The sequence below is a fragment of the Malaclemys terrapin genome, chromosome 1, assembly GCF_027887155.1.
Source record: "Malaclemys terrapin pileata isolate rMalTer1 chromosome 1, rMalTer1.hap1, whole genome shotgun sequence".
NCBI lineage: Eukaryota > Metazoa > Chordata > Testudines > Emydidae > Malaclemys > Malaclemys terrapin.
In genome coordinates, this window is record NC_071505.1 from 112,117,544 (window position 1) to 112,139,299 (window position 21,756).

General features: G+C 44.9%; 1 protein-coding gene across 4 annotated transcripts in view; it reads right to left on the reverse strand.

Moving 5' to 3' along the window:
• The window catches only part of MICAL3 (microtubule associated monooxygenase, calponin and LIM domain containing 3), a 192,397-nt gene that overhangs the window by 103,446 nt on the left and 67,195 nt on the right, over positions 1 to 21,756 (reverse strand). Inside the window, exons 14-20 of one of the 4 annotated variants that reach the window (XM_054035651.1) lie at positions 14,852 to 14,964; positions 14,223 to 14,285; positions 13,197 to 13,370; positions 11,916 to 11,990; positions 6,489 to 6,587; positions 4,010 to 4,066; positions 1,699 to 1,812 (exon numbers count right to left, since the gene is read on the reverse strand). In XM_054035651.1, the coding sequence (XP_053891626.1) occupies positions 1,699 to 1,812; positions 4,010 to 4,066; positions 6,489 to 6,587; positions 11,916 to 11,990; positions 13,197 to 13,370; positions 14,223 to 14,285; positions 14,852 to 14,964 (695 nt within the window). Of the gene's footprint in view, positions 1 to 1,698; positions 1,813 to 4,009; positions 4,067 to 6,488; positions 6,588 to 11,915; positions 12,009 to 13,196; positions 13,371 to 14,222; positions 14,286 to 14,851; positions 14,965 to 21,756 lie in introns of all 4 variants that reach the window. The other 3 variants (XM_054035632.1, XM_054035626.1, XM_054035642.1) reach the window with 3 other exon arrangements.

The following is a 21,756-nucleotide window of genomic DNA, read 5'->3' on the forward strand; positions in this document are numbered from 1 at the left end:
AATGTAGTTCATATTTCAGGGGAAGGGGAGACCCTTTCCCAGTTTTTAACTACAAAGGCCAAAGAACCTTGCCTTCTTGGGGGCAGGGAGAGAAGGAAACCACCTCATATCCCCAGCCTTCTGCATCCTCACTGCTACGATGGAAGTGTCTACACTAAAGAATTAGGAGTGAATTTCTTCCTATAATCCACTCTAAGCAGGTGCTTTAATTTCAGATCACTTTGCTCATCCTCCATATGCAGGTTATATTAAATGGCAACAAACAAGAAGATAAATACTCTGAAACAGAAGGTAATGAGTTGTGACAACATTCTCTGTCCTCCAAACAGGAGACTGGGCATGGTGCAGGGCAGAAAACCATGTGTAGTCTTCCCCTAACACATGCACAGTGATCATTCCCCCAACATTCTCCCACTCTTCCAAGAGGGGCATCTCTTCACTTCACTTCACTTGCTTCTGGCTGAAGCTAACATAATTCCTGTCCTTGAGAGCCAAACATAGCCTAAATGAAAGAACCAGTGTGAAGTATGAGCACTAGTTCCTCTTCTGCCCTTGCTTACCATATGGCCCAGGCAGAATTCCCAGTCTGAGAATCTATATACCTCCGAAACGGCTCCTCCATAGCACATCTCAGAAATCACTATCTCAGCATGCATCTCTCAACCCATCCAGCCTTCCCTGGTTCATTAGCATCAGCTGCTAAGAAGCACCTCAAGTAAATATGCAGAACACAATAATTAAAGGCACTGAGGTCAAGTAATTTTAGTACAAATTGTGAGCTACTGTATTATCATCATCTGGTGACTAAATGTTCTGCAAATTCCAAATAGCTGAACGTTTTTAAAATAAAATCCACCACCATGAAAAAGGAAGGGCAAAAATCATCACAGCTATTTTTATGTGACCCACAAAAACAGCTGTTTTTAGACCTTATGTGCAGAGTTTGAAAATGTATCTGACACACATTAGCCTAAGGACCAAGCCCATTAGGCCAGGTGAAAAATAGCTGTGCTTCCCCAGCTCCTGCAATGTAAAATGTAAACAGCTGTGACTGTGTATGCGCTGTTGTTGGGACGGTGATGTGTATGGGGGGAGGCTGGAGACCAGAGAAGCTACTGTCCAAAGTGGCAGGATCCCACTCTGACAGGTCAGAGAAGACAGGTGGGTGAGAGGAGAAAAATAACTAAGAGTTTGTGGTAGAAGCAGAGAGAAACTGCACATGCTGCCAGCTTTACTGCTGGAAACAGTACTATTGGAAGCATGGGCATAAAACTGGCTCCCTTAAGGGCCACAGACTAGTGCCTGAAAAAGGAAATATGAATGTTCCCACCCCGAAAAGCAAGTGGACGGTGCAGCCCAGCAATTCTCTCTGTACTAGCAGAGGGCCATTGCATGACTTGAGCCGAGCTGGTGACCAGCACTGCCCTGAAGCTTGGGCGTAGATCATCCTTGTCAATTGTATTCTACTTTATGAAACTGCCCATGCTATGCATCTTCAATAAGTAAGAAAAGAGTTAAGAATTGGCAGGGAAAGAAGTGGAGTAAAAAACTGCTCAAAACAAGAGCTGATTCTGGTGTCTTTAATGTGGTGGTGTAACGTAATAGTCAGTGCATTCCTCTATCCCGCTGACCCAGCAGTCACCCCTTACCCCATTCTCTTACAAACGGATACAGACTGCCAGAGCGGGCAGTAGTCACCTGATGCCTGATTGTCGGCCTCGGCTCCAGGAGGGCAGCCAGTTGGCATGCCCTCTGCTCAACATTCAGTGCTTGCTCAGGCACTTGGTCACCAAAAAAAACCTGAGGAGAGCTCTGTGGGATAAGGAACAGGGGAGGAAATAAACAAAAAGAGGAGAAAAACAACCCCAAAAAGGAACAGAAGCAAAGCTCATGACAAGGCCAATGCCAGACAAAAGGCATGAAAGCCCACATGCAGAAGAGAAAAGCAAGAAGGGCTCCCAGATGAAGACTCCTTCCTCTCTTCCAATTGAGACCCAACATGTACTGCTATCTGCACTAGCAAAGCTCTGGATTCAGCCTCTCTAGGCTAGGGAGGAACAGCTGAATTAGACAGTCATTCACAACTCACTGTCTGCAGACAAAACCAAGCCAGTGCACAGCTTCTGTCCAGCATTCCCATCCAAGGTAAGTTCACCACTAACCAATAGGCTTGGCTATAGTCCCATAGCAGCTCTGGCATTGGCACTTACCTCACCCCAGTTCTTTTGTTTAAAGATTTTCTTTACTGATTTTCTTTACTCAGATTTCCAGACACGACTGTTTGTACTCCTCACACTTTGTGCACAGAAACACTCATTTTGGGGTAGTGCAGTCCAGTTCTGGGAGAGCTAAGCTCCCAGCAATGCCCTCCTAAAGGCATCTTTAAAATACTGGGATATAGAAAGTTAGGTGAATGTAGGGCTTGTGAAAATAAGGGACTCAGCAGCACTGGCTAGAGTCAGGTATAATGCAAAGCATTATGCAAGCTTCCCACTCTTGTCCCAGCACCTCCACTACACTAATCCCTCCTATTGCACTTCACCCTCCAACACAGCTCTGGCCACAGGCCACAACTCTCACATGCCACCCCCCTTGCTATTCTACTCCTTGGCACTGCTTGAACTGATCTTGCTAATCTGTTGTACAGTGAGCTTTTGAGATACTGAAAAATGCCGACTAGAGATGGCCAACACATCCACGTGTATGTACTTCTATCTAGGTGGATGGGGCAGTAACCCAGAGTATCATGCAGTTCCCACTAAGTTACTTTGCTTGGGGGATGAACAGTAAACTGAATGGGAAGTATAAACATCTGTATGCTACCTACAGGAGGCTCAGGTCTGTTGAGATAATCCCAAACAGATGACTGTGTTGTCATAGCGCGTTTCATCTGGCAGACAACAGGCAGACAAGGTGGGTGAGGTAATATCTTTTATTGAACCAACTTCTGCTGGTGAGAGAGACAAGCTTTTGAGACCAATAAAAGACATTACCTCATCCACCTTGTCTCTCTAATATCCTGGGACTCACACAGCTACAACTACACTGCCTACAGCTATGACAACAGAGCACACAACTGTGCTCACAGCCAGTTACCGATTGTGCTCTTTTCCCATTTAAACGCATTAACCAATATCACTCTTTTTTCTATTTTAAGCAGCTGTCAGCCCAATTCACTCCCTCTTACTATACCATTTTTACAGAAGTAAAACTAATGCCTATTACAAAACTGGGGGTTCCTGTGTTGCTGCAGTCAAGCTTGTTAAGCTTCTGATGGCAATCCAAAAACATGCCACCCACCTGACAGGTGCATGAGACTGCTGAAGAGGACGTACTTTGTAAGTCATGGCAGTTTGCTGCTGGCTTCCAGTTATTATTCAACTTATCAACTAACCAACTTTGAGCGGCAGCTAATTGGTTAATCTGAACCCAGATCTTTCAACTGCCTAGTCCCCCTTCCTCACATACTTTAAATCTCCTTTCACTCTTCCCATTGACAGCAGAACATTTCGTTAGGAAGAAGGCTTCCTATCCTCTGCAGTAAAGCCACGCCACGCCACACCCCCCCCCCACCGTGTAACCTGGCATTCAGAAGGCAGGTTGGAATGCCAGCTGTTTAATGAATCAGAAAGCAGCCATGGAAACAATGCAACCAGTGCTGGTGAGTGGACCCAAAACGTAACCCTTCCTATTCTGTGACAGCCACGGCACACTATTAAAGAGAGGTGAGAGAGAGAGAGAGAAGAATGGGGGGAGCTAGAGCTGATCTACAGCAAAATAAAAGCGCAAAGCAAACAGTCAGCATCGGTGAATGCTTGTTAAGCAAGTATTTATGCAAACACCCCACAAAAATAATCATTCCTAACACTTTCAGCAGCTCCTGTGTGTTAATAGCAGTCCAGAGATAACTGTGCTTCCCCTCCCCACACAACACTGCCCTTGAATATTGCACACACCCCACCGCTGCATGTGTGTCAACACCATCCATGCCATTTGCTCATGCTTTTACCCTTTCCTGTCTGGGACTCTGCTCCCCAAGGGGGTCAGCACCAGGCTCCCTGTTTGTCTGTGGGCAATAAAGGATGAGCTTTAAAACAACCACAATCCAAGTTCTCACTCTGGACATGTTCCATTTGATTCATCCTACAATGCAGGCAGAAAAGAGACCATCATGCAGGGACACTGTGGTGTTCATTAAGAACTAGAATTTTTAAAACTGTCATCAACCACTTAGATCTTCAGAGGAGAAGGGTGTGGGGGGTGAATCAGTACACACATCTATATTGGGATATTAGGTCAATTAACAAGTATACATTACTACCCAAAGAACTGGCATTAGCATGGGGAAGGTAATAGGAACACTCAGTACATCTCACACAGTGATATTAGATCAGACGGAAAGTTTAAAAGGAGAGGTGGCAGAATTAATGTGTCAGAGGTGTAGAGAGACAGTTTTCAAAAGGTAGCAGGTTAAGAAGAATGCAGGCTAGAGTGAAACACAGCATCGTAGGGGCCAAACAACCTCAAGAAGAGAGGATATTTTGACTGAAAGCTATTGCCCTCAAAACTGAATCCCCACATTGGGTATTCATATCTGCTTTATTCTATAACAAAGGGGTAAACAGTCCTCAGACCAAAGGGAGGAAGCAGAGAGAGTTTTCCAATTTTGTTTGAGCAAGGAGATGTATTTAAAAAATGGCTCCTAGAGAATGTAAGGGAGAAGGTGGTAAATCCTTAGCTGGTTCCAACAGTAGCCAGCTGTCAAGGCTTAAATGAGCAAGCCACACAGGAGGGACCAGACATTTGGAGGAGGTGATCAGTAGAGAAGACTTAAGACTGAAAGACGCTGTTTTATTCAGAAAGGTATGGACTAAGCATAGCACTGGGAGACAATTTCTCTACTTAGAAAATGACTGTCCATGGACTAAGCAAGTCACCACCTCTCTGTCTCAGTTTCCCCATCTGTAAGATGGAAGTAATACTTGCCTATCTCACATAGATCATCAGATAATGCCTTTAAAGTGCACTGAGAATCAGAGTGCTCTGCAAGTGCTACATGTCACTATTACGTTAAGGATCTGATTTACAGATCATAGTGGTCATGAAAAGTCACAGATCAGACTTAAATACCTGCCCTTGGCTCATTCTGCTATGTTTAATTGCTGCAGCACACAACACACAATTCTCCTCTCAATTTTCAGGTGTACAAGGGAATTAAGCCGACCCACAGACAAATGTTCAGCTTTACAATTCCCATCAATGTTAGGGAATCACAGAGCTGAATCCATATGCTCCTCACATTAGGAAAGGAAGGAGACTTAAAAAAAAAAAATACAATTCAAAGAAGTACTATCCATATGTGAGCTGACAAAGGACAAATGTCTCACAGCATTTTTAGATATATTTAACCAGAAGGCCAACAAACCCGTGTCTGTACTTCGAGGTGCAGCTTTTATAATCTTTACCTAGTGTCAGTGTAACTGCTCTATCTGTACTACAAATCCGTATTCAGACACATTGAACTCAAGCTGCTGGAAGGAGCAGGAGAGGAGTAAGCTGCACAAATGCTTGCCACTTTAACAATCACAAAAGTACCTCATACAAGAGCCCCAGAAAAAGGCTCCCAAGACCCAGGAGGGAAAATGCTCACTTGCACCTGTTTAAATGAGGAATGTGGATGGAGACAGAGGACTACTAGAAGGGCAGGAAAGCGGCAGCCTCAAATGAATACCCGACTTCATTCCCCATCCTGCTCCAGCCAGACAAGCCTCACTTTTGGAGAAACTGCCTAGGAATGGTGAACAACCCAAGGGTAATAATGGGTCAGATTTTTCCCTCAGACATGAACATACATATCTCATGATCGCAATGGGAGTTGTGCATATGCATTTAAAGGCAGAATCTGGCCCTAACATTTTGTATTTCAAAACTCTCCTCTGCAACACAAAATTGGAAATGACTGCTATAGAAAAAACAAGCCTGAACTAAAATGCCCAAAATCTCTACTGTGCCAAATAAAAAAATAAATAAATAAATAAAAAATAAAAATCAGTATTCGGATAGATTTTTATATGCTATCTTCAGCGTCTAGTTGTGCTACTAACCTAGGAGGTCCAAGGCGGCGGCCCACCCATGTGGGTAAAGAAAATTTAAAATTTATAAACAGAGGAGACATTTAGTCATTGATTTAAACAACAAGGAGTCTGGTGGCACCTTAAAGACTAACACTTGTGAAGTAACTCCCTGCTCTCCATGTGTCAGTATATAATGCCTGCATCTGTAACTTTCACTCTATGCATCCGAAGAAGTGAGGTTTTTACTCACGAAAGCTTATGCCCAAATAAATCTGTTAGTCTTTAAGGTGCCACCAGACTCCTTGTTGTTTTTGTAGATACAGACTAACACGGCTACCCCCTGATACTTGAGTCATTGATTTAGCGACCTGTGCAAGCAGGAAGGAAGAGGAGAGAGCATGCAGAGTGAATCACCTGCTGGCTGGGATACCATGGAGAGGAAGGTGGAGAAGAGGAAGGAGAGAGCGTGATCACTTTTTTAGGGCAGGTCCGTGAACGCTCCTTAGTCCTCAGCTTTATTTAAAACGGGGGAAAAAAGAAAGAGCAATAATAATAATAAAACTAAAAGGAACATTAACAACTATCTTTGGCAACACAGGGCGCAGTCTCAGAAGTGCATCTTCTGGGGAACCCTGACCCCAATCTCACCTCTCTCAAATAATCCTAGACCAGGCGTGGGCAAACTTTTTGGCCCGAGGGCCACATCTGGGTAAAGAAATTATATGGCGGGCTAGGAATGCACACAAAATTGGGGTTGGGGTGCGGGAGGAGGTTAAGGCTCCGGCTGGGGGTGCAGGCTCTGGGGTGGGGCCAGAAACAAGGAGTTCAGGTTGCAGGAGGGGGCTCCGGGCTGGGGCAGGGGGAGTGGGGTGCGGGCTCTAACTGGGGGTACAGGCTCTGGAGTGGGGCTAGGGGATGAGAGGTTTGGGGATAGGAGAGTGCTCCAAGCTGGGACAGAGGGGTTTGGAGGACGGGAGGGGGTTGGGGTACAGTGGGGTGGCTCAGGGGTGCAGGCTCCAGGCACCACTTATCTCAAGCGGCTCCCAGAAGCAGTGGCATGTCCCCTCTCCCCCCTGGCTCCTACGCGGAGGTGAGGCCAGACATCTCTGCTGCACACTGACCCGTCCACAGGCGCCACCCCTGCAGCTCCCATTGGCCGCAGTTCCCGGCCAATGGGAATTGTGGGGGCGGCACTTGGGGCAGGGGCAGCATTCGGAGCGGAGCCCCCTAGCTGCCCCAACGTGTAGTAGCCGGAGGGGGGACATGCTGCTGCTTCCAGGAGCCATGCGGAGTGGCCCTTGACCCCGCTCCGCAGCTGGAACACCAGAGCGGGACAAGCCCCAGACCTCGCTCCCCAGCAGGAGCTCAAGGGCCAGATTAAAACAGCTGGCGGGTCAGATCCGGCTTGTGGGCCGTAGTTTGCCCACCCGACCTAGAGCCACTATTTGTTCTGAAGCAGACAGCTTTAAGCCTTCCACTGAGATTCCAAGACCTGGAGTTATCAAAGATCAATTGGACAGATGCTTCTAAGGGCAGCCACTAAACATGCTATTCACTGTCAATAATCAATATCTTTGCTTTACAGCCTCACCCCCAGCTAGTGGTGAGGCTGCAAAGAAGTGTACAACTTTGTGCTCTATAAAGCACAGATCATCTCTTCTCCAGACTGCCATGGAATGCTTAACAATATCCATCCTGTTCACCTAATCACACATGCCCAATGTTCAGCAGCAACACGATTCAAATCCTATCAGTAACAACATTCTGCTCTCATCTTCAACTTCCCCCGCCCCAACCTCACAAATTAATAAAGCTCTGGGGTGCCTATCAGAAAACAATACAGTGAAGTGCAGGAATTAAGATGTAGAAGTAATTTGGCTAATCTGAACATGACATAAATGCACGTCTCTTTCCTTCATTTCTCTAGTGTGCATCGTTTTATACTAATTATTTTAAATACCGTTTTTCACCTTTGTTTTACATGCCACATTCCTGGTTTATATGTTCTCCCTATGTACCACTTTTTAGATCTCCTAGTTTCCCCATCTTCCTTGTGGTTACCTTCCCTAATACATCCGAAATAGGAGCCCTGCCCAAAAAAGTATCTGCAACATCTAAACTTGTGAATTTTGACGTCTGGAGGCAAAGGTTGTGTATGTGTCCCCCGCTAAGTAGCGAAATATCACACAGTGGCACCAGACAGAATCCATAAAGTGGACACATTCTTGTTCCAGTCCTCCAGCAGGATGCATTTCTGAGTATACAAAGGCAAAGATAGTTTGGAAAGGGAAAAAGAGACAGCCATCAGATTTCAATAGAAATATAAGTGTTAGATACAATAAATCAAGTCATATGGCAATCAAATCATATGGCAACACCATCAGCTCTGCTACTAATAATTAACATATCACTGCAATGCCTCAGGGAGGGGTAAGGAGGAGGGTCCGATCGTATATGGAGTTCATCTTTTATAACCATCAAGACCCACTAACAAAGAAAAATTAAATTTGCTTCAGAACAGCCTTGGCCAGGACTCCGCTTTTCCTCAGGGTCCTGTCTTACTACTTTCTAACAAAGAAACTTCATGCACCTCAACCTGCTTGACACTGCTGGCCAATAAGGCCGGTCAACCACAGAGCAGAGCAGAAATCTGGGCTTACGCTGCAGTGTGAGTACTGCTAATGTGGTTCCCCTGACATCAGTAGGTCACAGACCAGGGAAGATGCAGCTTTTCTATCAACGATTCAGACCACCTCCCCTTGCCTGGTTTACTCTCTTGCATCTACTCCCACTGCTCTTGCAGTAGGTTTTCCTCTGCCTTGTAACTTCAGGATGCAGGACCTGACCTGCCAGTCAGTGAGATGGGGATTGGTTCACTATTATAGAAGATTCTCCAGTTTACTCTGCCTATTGGTGAAATGGGGATTGGTCACTGATCACTAGATCACCCATTTTCCCTCAATTATAAGAATCCCACTTTGTCCTCATATTTGTGCCTTGCTGTGAAGAGGGGACATCTGCCACCCAGTGTACCTCAGGCAGAATCAAGCACAAAGAGATGCCATATGTGAGTTCCTCTGCAACTGTGCCACACGAAAAAAAAATTCTGCCTCTTCTATATCCATGAGCAGCTCCTTCTAGGAAGCACAGCCTCCTCTTACAAGCCCATCAGCAGAAGCATTATTCCAAATAGCAGCTCTAGCACCAGCTGCTGGCAACTTGGTCCCAACCTCAGTATGGAACCTGTGGCTGAGGAAATAGCACCTCAGCTGGAGTTCCCAGCAATGCCACAGAGCACAGCTCCAGCACTGGTGTAACCTGCTCTTGCTGTTCCCCTCTACCAGCAGCAGGATATCTCAGCAACAAGTCCAAGTGCTGTTTCAGAGACAGCCTCCTACAACAGAAACTCCTGCAAGGTGGCTACTGAACATCATGGAGGGATCCAGCTGGTCTCCTGATGGCCAATGCCTCAGCCACCACAGCAGCTGACTGCAGAGTGCCAACAGTTATTCTTTGATCTCCCAAGTCACCCCAGAGAGAACTCTCTTGCAAAAGCAGTCCGGGGGCTATTTGCACTCAAACAGGCAACTGGGTCACTTTGCTTCCCCAGGCCAGCCATTCCCTCTGTCCCCAACTTCTGGAGTAGACACTGCAGAGATATGCTCTTTGACCCAGCTGTGCCCTGAAGATTTTGCCCCCCACGGAGCCAAATTCCTGTTGTCCATCTCCATCTCAATTACCCAGCATGGAAAACACAGCAAAATCAAGCACAAAAGCTGAATCTTCCCACCAGGACACTATGAAGTCTATCCAAGAAAAGGCCAGCAAAAGTTGAGCACCTAATCCAGGAGGGGCCTCAGGAGCAGTGTCTACACTAGTTAGTTTTGTAGACCATACTGACTACTACTATGTTAGTTAAATCTATTGAAAAACAGTTTTAACAGTCAACGGCAAAAATAGGTTCAGCCAAAGACTTGCACTACATTACTGCCTACCCTAGGGCCACTATCGGCACCAACACCAGTTCAGCTGCACAAATGGTAACAATGGTTTTTATTTTTATTTTTAATATTCCCTCGTGCAGACAAAGCCTTAGTGAGGGTGACTCACTTGCCTCACTCAGAATCCCCACCTGTCTGGTAAGGAGAAAATCATAATCAAACTAGGAAGGCAAAAGCAGTCCGGCCTCCCCTTCTCAGCCACAAAAGAAACAGGGTAAGAATAAGCCACTCTCATCTGAATCTCTCAGTATGACCTGACCTCACTTATCCTTCCCTGTATAAAGGGTAAAATCTAGAGTCTTGGTGGTTAAAATTCAAAAGGCAGGGAAAGTGCCTTAGGGTTGTAGGGTCTCAAAATCTCATCCAAGTGCTAAAACACAAATCTTCACCTGCCTCTTGAGAAAGGCAAATGGTGCATTTCGGACTCAGCTTTACTTGGCTGTGTAGCACAACGAATGCTAATCTAATGGCATGGAGCTGTAGCCAGTTTATGCTCCTCTTCACTTCTTCCTGCGAGACTCTCTCTCCTGTACCAGGTTATGTGAAAGATTCCCAAAGGCTGGAATCCATACTAATGATGATCCTGTCCAGTTACCTCATTGGGTGTCTGAAACTGCTCTTGGTTGATCACAGGACTAGGAAAGCGAGGCCTTCCAAAGGGAGAGCTTTTTTTTCAGTGGAGGTGATGGTGACCTTTTGAGGGAAGGGATAACAGGAATCATGGAAGCAAGCACAGAGTCAGGACATCTCTACATACCAGCACACTGACCAGGATAACTAACACTGTGAAAGCTAGAGGCTCTTAGCAGACCTCCTCATAGTGTAGAATATCCTTTATTTGGTTCTCCTTCTTTGGAGCGAAGGCTGGCGCCGCATGGTTTTGATCATGGTACATGACTCCAAAATGCAGGATTGTTTGAGTTGGGGTAAACTTTTATTTTTGTTCTGATTTTTAATAGAGTTCACCATGAATCCACAGACTTCGAGGAAGTGAGCCAAAAACTCTTCTTCCTCCTGTCTCAAAAGTTCACTTTCATATACATTGTGACTAGAAACAGACAGAGGTAAATCCCTTTCTCAAGCGCTGCCATCAAAATCACACTTTTAGGACTACCCTCACAGAGGCAATGAGGCCACTTTTATTGGAAAACAGGGGAGCCACAGTCAGTGCAATGAGTAACTCTGCCTGTTTGAAAGTAAGGAATTGTAAAAGCCTATCCTTCGGGATTTCACTGCTGTAAGAACCCCCACTAAAGGATAGCGAGCCAGGATACATAAGAGAGGAGGTAGAATTTGATATTTGGTGATTTTTCTTTTCCAAGTATCCAGGCTTCCTCTTCTGACCCACCCTGTGACTGAAAGTCCAAAGTTTTTTCAAATTCTCAGTAAGACAGAAGTCCACTATGCTCTGGAGATGGAAGGGAGACCAGGAAAACCGGCTTATTACAGTTTCTATGCATTGTTTGAGAATTTTTAAGACTCTTTTCAGATGTGGATGCAGTATCACTGGGAAGACCAACGAACCCCACCCCAGTGACTAAGGTCTCCTGAAACTGCAAAGCAGACAAAATGCACTGTAGGAAAAACGAGCCTGGATACTCAGAAGAGAAATCATCAGGTAGCAAATTTTACTCCCTACTGTTAAGGAAGAACTCCAGTGGTCACATAGGAAACAATAAGCCACTCCTAGAGAGAGATCTCAACCTCACTCACTATTCTTCAGTATTTTAAAACACAGACCTTTGCACAGTGGTGCCAAAGAAGGGTCAGTAAAGAAAGGAAGCAGTGGGTAGGTGAGATCTTGTGTGGATGTCATGTCACATTCATTTTATTGGTTTACCTGTTTCCACTGAGGCATGGGAGCAAGGCGGCCCTGCTCTCGCTGTCTGCAGGATAGCTGGTTGTGAACACGTTCCTGATAAGGCAGGACAGGCTGTTACATGTAGGTCATAGGGAAAGCAGGACGGGATCCCAGAGGAACACAACAAAATAGCGAAAGGCACTCAAAGAAAGCAACAAAGGAGTGGGAGGACAGACAGACATTTGGAAGAAAAAATGGGGTAGGGAAGAATTAATTATCAAGTAAAATTTAAAGAAAAATCAAGCAAAATAAAAATGGGACATATTAAGATTTTTGTAGCATCTCCCCCCAGGTTTTCAGTCTCTCTCCTGTTCAGTACAGTGACAAAGGAAACATTATCTAACTGGGGAAGAGCAAAGTAAAGGCCACCACTTAAACAGCTCTATCCTATGTCCAAGCAGGAGGCATCACAGGGAATGAAACAGGAGGTCCGGCTGTAATGGCAACTCCCAGTTGATCAGGTCCGGGTTTTCCCAAGCAAAAAGCACTGGGTGGCATGGTTTAAGAGCAATGACCATGGGAAATCTCCATTCTATGGCCTAGCAGGACACATTGCCAGGAACAATCATTACAGAATTCACTGGGGAAAAGCTCACAGCTCCTCTAGTCACATTCTCTTCTAGTTGAAAGCAACATGGAAAATGGTGTATATATGGAGATGGGTGTGGTTTTAGAATACAAAGCAGTACTGTCTTTCTGGAATTGGGAATCCAACAAACCAGTCCCTACTGAAAACTCTTCTCAACCTCTGAGACAGAATAACAGCACAACAGGATGTGTTCTCCTTGTTTCAATTCACAAACACTATGGCCCCAATCTGGCCCTCACTTACATGGACGAAGTTAGCATGAAGGCCGGATTTTTGAAGATACTTAGGCATTTACAGATGCAACAGGCACCTTCTGTATTTTCAAAAGCAAGTATCTCTCATTGAAATCAATGAGAGTTAGGCATTTAGGTGTTTATGAAAATCCCATTAGGTGCCTGTCTGCATCTTGAGATGCCTAAATACCCTTGGAAATCGGGCTCTAAATCTCTTGGAGTCTTCCTCTTCCATCTAGCCTTTACTCTCAATTAAAAGAGTGTACTCTGGGTCAAAGTGCAAAACCAGGGTCCAGTCTTAAAGAGTGCATCATTTTCCTGTCCCACCTCCTGTGATATTCTTCATCTTCTTCAAAATAAAAGGGTTCTACTACCCAAATTTGGGTGAGAGCTTGTTGGAGGAGGCCCAAGGATATATAGGTATAAACCACCTCTTACCTGTCTCCGTAAGCCTGTGGACTGCACTGGTGCATTCTCCTCGAATTTGGCCAGCAGCTGGGTTGCCATGGACTTCACCTTGTTCTGGTTCCCGATGGCAGCATCAATTCTCCTTTCTGTCAGGGCGCTCACAAGTGTGGGCCTCTCCTCCCTGTAGCTTCGGGGGGCTTCCTCCTAATAACCAGTATAAATGGTTAAAGATTAAATGGAAACTTTCCAAATGGGTCTTTTCCTTTAAAGAAGACTTCTGCAATTCAACAGAGCAGAACCCAACTCCATTAACCCACACTTCCAAGCTCATGTTCTTTCTTCTAGTCAACCCTTCAGCTCACCGAATTCCCCTCCATCTACCTGCACCTCTTGCTTAGTATTTTATTGTTACACTGTTCCACTGAAGAGACCCACAGTCGAGAAGCTCTCATGGGCCTGTGAACATAAGACAATGAGCTGCTTCGAGCACTCAGTGAGAACCCAAGGTGGCAGCCCTCAGCTCAGCAGTTCCTATGTGGACACACACACTCTTAACTGTAGGTGTGCCACGTGTGACATACTGCATGTGCCTTAGACACTGACTCTGCAGCCAGCTTCACACCCATGCAAATCCAGGTGCTACCTTTTACCTGGAGGGAATTGCTGACACCCCCATACCAGCTTAGCATCCGACAATGCTACTCCTCAGCACCCTAACCAAAATCATTAGTGTGTATTTCAAGAAAGCAGGATGAAAGGGATTTTCTGACAACATTAAGTTTGCAATGTGCTATTTATTTAATCAGCGTCTGATGTAGTTGGCTCAGTACATGACACAAAGTGTAAGCTCTGAGCAGGAATTGATTTCAACCTAAAAAAAAAAAAAATCTTACATAAGGTTCTGTTTGAGAGGAATATCTGGGGAGAAGGGGGAACATCCAGGGGAAAAAGAGCATGAAGAAAGGAACCTCCTAAAAATTCTAGGGGTTGGGTGTGGAAATAGGGAATCTATCACACGATCTTTCCCCTAGGCATTTCCCCTACTATAATACTTACATCCTCTGACTGGCTGGTCTTTCTCCTCTTTCCTGCACCATCCAGTTCCTTCTCCTTTTTATCCTGCAACAGGAGGAAAACTGCTGAAGATAGGGTGGGTTTTTGGGTTTTTTTAAACTCTCTGGCTCATAACGAATCCCATCAGTGCATTACACAAGTGTTTGAATTATTGCTGGCTGATTCTCTATGCTCATTTCCCATCTGTAGGAAAAGTGGCTCCCTGCAGTCTTTGGTCCTCGTTTAGGGAGCCAAGCCTTCTTATCTGAAAGACAGCTTGTCATTCTTGGAGCTTTTCAATGAGTCAACAGGAGAAACAGCAGGTATTTCACAGTACAAAAAATACTTTGGACCTAAGCCAACAGCACAGAATAACCCTCCTCCTATCACTAGAATAATAATACTTTCTATTTTTCACCCTTCTTCCCAACCCAAAGTCCCTGAGTAATACTCTAATGTTAAGAATATAGTGTTTCATTACGTGAAAGCACCCATTCTGACTTTTGTGCTGCAATTAAACAGCTGACGTATAATGACAACAAGTCTATAACCACTTTACTCTTTATTTGACTGTCAGTCTGCCAATGTCTAGTGTTCTCAGGGTTAAAGTATACATACTAGGGTATGGCTACCTTTGGAGTTCGTTTCCTTGAGATGCTCTGCCCCAGTTTGCTAAGAAAAGAGATTGGAGACTTGGTACTGGCAATCAGCGCAGCTTTCTCTTCTGCGTTCAGATCCAGAGTCTCTGTGAACAGAAACAGGTGGGACCAGTGAATGCACAGAAACCTCTGTGTGGTTATTAACAATAGCCAAGAAACAATTAAGAAGGGATTCATTCGTTCTTTAGCATGAACGGTTTTGTTTTTTTTACACTCTCCATATAAAATACTCTTAGGAACTTCAAAATCAATATCTTTCTGAGTAGTTTTGTCTTTTTCCATTTGGCAAATGCATTTTTTTCCTCCCAGGTTTTCTAAGTACTCAAAATAGTTTTAGAGTTTAAGTAGGTCAAATTCAGACTTAAGCTACATGACTGCATCTTTCCGTTCTAGTTAACAAAAATACAATCTTTCAGGTCTTCATTCCACTAACCTGGAGTTATATACAAAATCCAAGCATTGTAACAATAAATATAAAGCTCTGTCAGAGCTTCTAAAATTAACTACTAAATGACTGCTGGCTAGGAGCTTCACACTCACAATGACAGACCAACCCTCAGCAGCAGCAAGAGAGCAAGAAAGTTGTTTAATAATTCTGAAGTGAGTTTAGTACTAGTGAAAGATGCTAGTCTGAGGTGGTTGAATAGGGCTTCAGCCTAACAGGCACAACAAAAGCAGCATCCGTGCAAGCTTTTTACACACAAACCTGTTGTCTACCTTTTAATGGGTGAGATGGTAGCTCAGTTTGTGCTCATTAAACCCTTGCACTGGTTCCTAATGCTGCTAGAAGGGTGCCTGTTAGCACCAAAGAAGACAGCAATTTTTATGATATGGTCTCAATAAGGGTATGTCTACACTGCAGCTGGTAGCCCGGGTAGACAGACTCCATTCATGCTAGTGCACTATAAATAACAGAGCAGAGGTTGTGGTATGGGCGATGGCTCAGGTTAGCCATCTGAGCTTGGAGCAAGGGGGTCAGGGGGGCTTTGACTTGGGTGGCTAGCCCGAGCCACCACCTGTGCCACAACATCCGCATTGCTATTTTTAGCACGCTAGCTCAAGTGGCAATAGCATGAGTTTGTCTATCTAGGCTGGGAGGCACACTCCCAGCTGCAGTGTAGACATATCCAGAGTAACTAGCATGAGTTCTTGTTGGAGGAAAGCAGACCAGGAGAGGTTACTCACTTTGTGCAGTAACTGAGGTTTTTTGAGATGCACATCCCTATGAACGCTCCACTGAAAGTGCGGATGCATCTTCGATTGGAGATTTTTGGCAGCAGTGTTTGTTTGGTCCAGGCATGTGCCTTAGCTATCTTCATGCTCCATACCAGGGATTTATAGGGCTATGATGGACAAATCACTCCCAGTTCCTTCTCTAGCACTTAGTCCCATGAAGACAGGACTCCAAAGCAGAGGGGAAGGAGGACAGATAGTGGAGCACCCACGGGGACACATCCTAATGAACCTCCTTCTTTGAATAGTGTCTATATGGTGCTCTGCTTGAGGCAACTACCCTCTGAAGGAGGTGGAATCTTCAGAATCCAGTCTAGAACTGTTTGCAGAACTGCAGAACTTAAGGTAGTGCATGTCTCTGAGCACATGCTAAGGCACAGTGTCTTGAAAAAGCTGAAATAACACTCATGTAGCAGCTTTGCAGATTTCTGTTACTGGAACCTCTTTCAGTAGGGCAACAGATGTGGAGTGAGAGCTGGTAGAATGAGCTATGACCCTAGGAGGACACAGTACATTACAAGCTGCAGAGCAGGAGAGGCTGCAATCCAAAACCCACTTAGAAAGTCTCTGGGTGGACAGTAGTGTTCCTTTACTCGGTCCACAATAGACACAAATACCCTCAGAGAAACAAAAAAATTTAGTCCCGTCCAAATAATATGCTAGCACTCTCCTAACATCTAGCGGGTGACGGGCAAAATCCTCCCTAGTCTGATGAGATTTAGGGTAGAAAGCCAGCAGACAAATTGTGCGATTGATATCAAGGTCCAAGATGACTATGGATAAGAAATGCAGGTGTGATTAGAAGGATCCCTAAAGAAAACAGTTGTGTGTGGAAGAGGGTCAACCTTTAAATCCCCTAATTCACCAACTCTTCTAGAAGAGGTAATTGACACTAAAAAGGTGGTTTTCATGGAAAGGTATAAAAGGGTACAAGTAGGAAGTGGATCAAAGGGAGGTTTCATCAGCGAATTAAGAACTAGATTCAAGTCCCAAGTTGCAGTGGGCTCTCTAACATTTGGGAACAGTTTGAATAAACTCACTGATGAATCTGGAAGTTGCAGGGTCAGCAAATACCAAGAAACCTTCCAGAGGAGAATACAACCCTGTGACGGCTGCCAGGTGAACATTAATGGAACTCAAAAAAAAAAAAAAAAAAAAAAAAAAAAGACCTCTTTGCTTCTAGAACCTCTGAAATACGTGAGTCAATACGAGATAGCAGACAGCAAATACACCAACGGTAATATCTTCTCCATTTCTGAAGGTAAGTGTTCCTGGTGGATTCCTTTCTACTGTTCAACAGGACTTCTTGAACCACTCTGGAACAGGAGAGTTCTAACTCCAAGAGCCATCCAGGAATTTTTCCCTGAGTCATTGAGAATGTTCAAGTTGTGGGAGACAAATGTTCCTCAAATCCTGAGTGAAAAGACAAGGTGTGAGCAGAAGATTGATGGCCAGTTGGAAAGAAAGGTAAAGTAGGTAAGGAAACCCCACCTGTCCTGGCCAGACAGATGTGATCAAGATTACCATGGCTTTGTCCTGTCTGATTTTGTTTAGAATCCTGAGAATTAGCAGCTGAGAGAGGAGAAAGTTGTCTTCCAGATAATGGCAGGCAAACAAAACCTCCATTACAGCAGAACTCTGCATGTTTCTGGTTGACAGTGATGGCAAAAAGGTCTATGTTCAGAAATCTCCAGATAAGAGTTATCTACTTGAGTATGGATCCGTTGAGTTCCCACTGGTAATCTCGAGTGAAGTGTCTACTGAGGTAATCAGCGATGGTGTTTTGATGGCCAGGCAAATAAGTTGCTGAGATAAGGATTCGGTGGGCTACATACCAGTTCCATAAACTGATTGCCTCTGAGCAGATAGAAGGGGATCTCCCCCCCGGTGCATTTATGTAGTACATACTGTCCCAGCTGTCTCATTATATGGATGGATTGACCTTTTATCATGGGGAGGAAGTGGTGGCAAGCGTATCTCACAGCCCTGAGCTCCAGAATGTTGATATGTAGTGTAGACTCCTGGGTGGACCATCTGCCCTAGATAGTGTGGTTCTCTAGATGAGCTTCCCAGCCTAGGAGAGATGTATCTGACACTATTGTGATAGTGGAAGGAGGATGGTTGAAAGGAACCTCTGAGCACACTTTGTCTGGATTCTTCCACCAGTTGAGAGAGATTAGTACACGATTGGGAATAGACAGTAATTTGTTCAGCCCATCTCTGTTGCAGGTATAAAAACTGTCCTGAGCCAGGCTTAGAAGCAGTGTAGTTGTAAAAAGGGGGTGTAAAGTGATGAAGGTACATGGTGCCATGTGCCCAAAGAGCTGCAAGCATGATCTGGTGGTAGCCTGTGGGATCACTTGAAGTTGTGCAATTAAATACATCAGACTAAGAAATCTATCCCCTGGCAGGTAGGATCTGGATGCCATGGCATTGAGAGTGGCCTCTATAAACTCTATCTGCTATAGAGGTAGAAGACAGGACTTTGCAGTATTCAGCTAAAGGCTGAGTGTGTGAAAGAGACATAGCCCTCCTTATCACTGTTTGAACTTCCATGTAGAAATGCCCTTTTAAAAGCCAATTGTCCAGGTACAGGAAGACAATTACTCCCCATCAGCAAAGCTGTGCGGCAACTAACTACCAACATAACTACCAACTTCTATCAACTCTCTACGGGCAGTGAAGGCCTCTGTACTGACAGTGGTCCTGATGCATGCAAATCACAGGAATCTCTAGCAAGAGGGACACATTGTGACATGAAGGTATGTATCTTGAAGGTCAAGATTGCAAAATATTCTCCCAGATCCAGGGATGGAACAATAGCTGCAAGTGTTACCATCTTGAATTTCTGTACCTTGACAAAGGTATTCAGCATCCTGAGATCTACAATTGGCCTCCACTCGCCCTTCTTTTTGGGAATGAGGAAGTACTTGGAGTAAAATCCGCTTCCTCTGTACTGAATGGGAACTGGTTCCATGAGTCCTAAGTGGAGGAGGGAGACAGCCTTTTGTCTTAAGAGCGGCTTGTGAGATGGGGCCTGAAAAGAGATGGGAAAGGAGGGTGGTAGGGAGATATGGAGTGAAAATAGATCGAGTAGCCAATGTAAACCTCCAAGACCCATCTGTCAAAGGTAATCTGCTCCCATGAGCTGCAGAAATGGAACAGACGATCCCCCAAAATTGGGAGGATGGAGTGGGCAGGGTGGTTCAACATCAGATCCAGATCACAGGGGCATAGGTGGCTCTTGACCGAGGCATCGAAACAAACACTTTGTAGATGATGTCTGCTGTGTTGAGCCAGGTGCAGTGATGGAGAACTTTCCCCTCTGCATTCTGAATTTTTTAGGTGGCTTCGATTTTTTAGGTGGCTCTATGGTAGGTGGGAAACTGTGCTGGGCAGGATCTCTGAGTTTGAGAGAGACTAAATCTCTGCTTATTTGCAGGAGTACACATGCCCAGCGAACAAAGGGTTGCCCTGGTGTCCTTCAGCAAATATAAGGAGCCAATGGATTCGCTGAATAATCTGAGACCGAAGGGTAGGTCCTTTATGTGTTCTGGACTTCATGTGGAAAACCTAAGGACTGTACCCAAAGGGTTCAATGCATGACTACAACTGTGGAGACAGACCAAGCTGCTGTGTCAAAAGCATCAGCAGAAGTTTGCAAAGTTGTCCTTGCAAGAAGCTGTCCCTCTGCAATGAGAGCTTGAAATTGTTCCCTCTGCTCTTGTGGGAGGTGTTCAAGAAAGAATTAAATTTTGAACAGTTAATATGATTATGTTGCCAGAATCGCCTGGTAATTAGCAATTCTGAATTGCAAAGTGGCAAACAAGTGTCTTTTGACCAAAAAGATTTAAGAGCTTTTGGTCTTTATCAAGTGGTGTAGTCTTGGAATGGTATTGTCTGTTGTGTTCATTTACTGTATCTATAACTAAGGAGTTGGGGCAGGATGGGAAAATAAAAATTCTGAACTTCTAGCTGTAACATACTACTTTGTGTCTGCCCTCTTAGCATGGCTGTGGTGTGGATCTGCCAAATGGCCTTGGCAGTTTCTAACAAGGTCCTAACTCTCTGTACTGAAGATGTTGTGTGAAGGATGTCCAGCAACTTATGCTGAGTCTCTTGGACTTCTCCCAATGGGATTTGAAGAGTGCCTGCCACCCTCTTCATCAACTCCTGAAATTGTTTGAAGTCATCTACCATAAATGGAGAGGGCAAAACAACTTCATCCAGGGAGGAGGATGAAATATTTGTCTGTGGGGTAGCCTGTTCATTAGCTCTCCTTTCTTGCTCCTCAAACATCTCCTCCTGCGTGGCGATTGCTGTGGGGGAATGGACAGAATCTGACAGCGCTGACCCTGCATTCCCCTGATTATACCAATGAAGATGTTGACAGGCTGAGATCATTACAGCCTTGATGTATCCCTTGATGGAGCAGGTTCAGGAGACAGTGGTCTAGGCAGGTAATTATAAGAGTCCTGAACAGAAATGTAAGAGCCTGAAGAGCTCTCATTTGCATAATCTAATGGAGGAGTAGATGAAAGAGTAGTAATTTGTCTTGCTGTAAGCATGGGCACCAGGGAATCAGGCAGTACCAGTTATAGCAAAGTACCAGAGACAGCAGAGGTTGTGGTATTGGGGGTCTGACTAAGCTCAGTAAAGGAGACTCCAGTTGATCAGAGACAAACAAATCCTTGGAAAACCTGAACTTCTCTAATACTGGGTGCAGTTGTGTGGGAACCTGGTGGGCTGCAGACGTGGAGGCCTTCGGTACCAAGGAAGGTGCACAAGGCACCAACATGCTGGATTGCCAGTTGAGGTATCGAAGATGCAGTCAATGCTGCAGAAGGAAATTAATTCTTTAGTGGAGTGTCTCTGGAATCTCTACCAGCTTGGTCATGTTTTGATGGTACCAAAATCTTCAGTAGACCGGTAGGTACCATGTGATTTAGACAAGCTTGAGGACTGATTTTTAGAGCTCTTGGTACTGAGACTGCTTGAAGCCTCCACAGAAACCTTTGAGGGGTGCAGAGTCTTTGATACAGTGGATCTCTTAAAGGTACACTCTTTCTGAGGAGACTTAGGACTCCACTTGGTGGAAATCTTTTCCGTGCTGCTTGCAAGTCTCCCTGAGGCTGATGGGGCACTATGGCTATTTGAAGGCTGCTGTATGAGGTGGGGGTCTCTGGGCCTGGATCCAAAGCTGGACAAAAGGAGTACTTCATCATAAGAAAACAAAGTTGAATCTCCCTATCTCTCAGAGTGGCCCTTAAAACTCATGTAGATTTTGCACTTTGAAGGCATGCGCCCCGAGGCAGTGGGTACAGCAGGAATGGCTGTCATTAATTGGGAAGGACTCCGGGCAAATGAGGCAACATTTGAAGTCTGGAAACTTAGATATGCCCCCAAAATAAAACAAACAGTCTTCTTCAAATGGGGGGGAGGGGGTGCGCGGGGGATAACCCTACACAGAGGGTGGGGTGGAGGTTGGAGGCTAAAGCCTCAGCAAACAGGAAAAAGGAATCCCCCAAAGAAATAAAATATCAAATAAAGAATAAAAAACATAATTAGAAAAATAAAAGATTAAATAGTCATGAGTAAGGCTACGTTTTAGTCACGGGTATTTTTAATAAAAAAGTCATGGACAA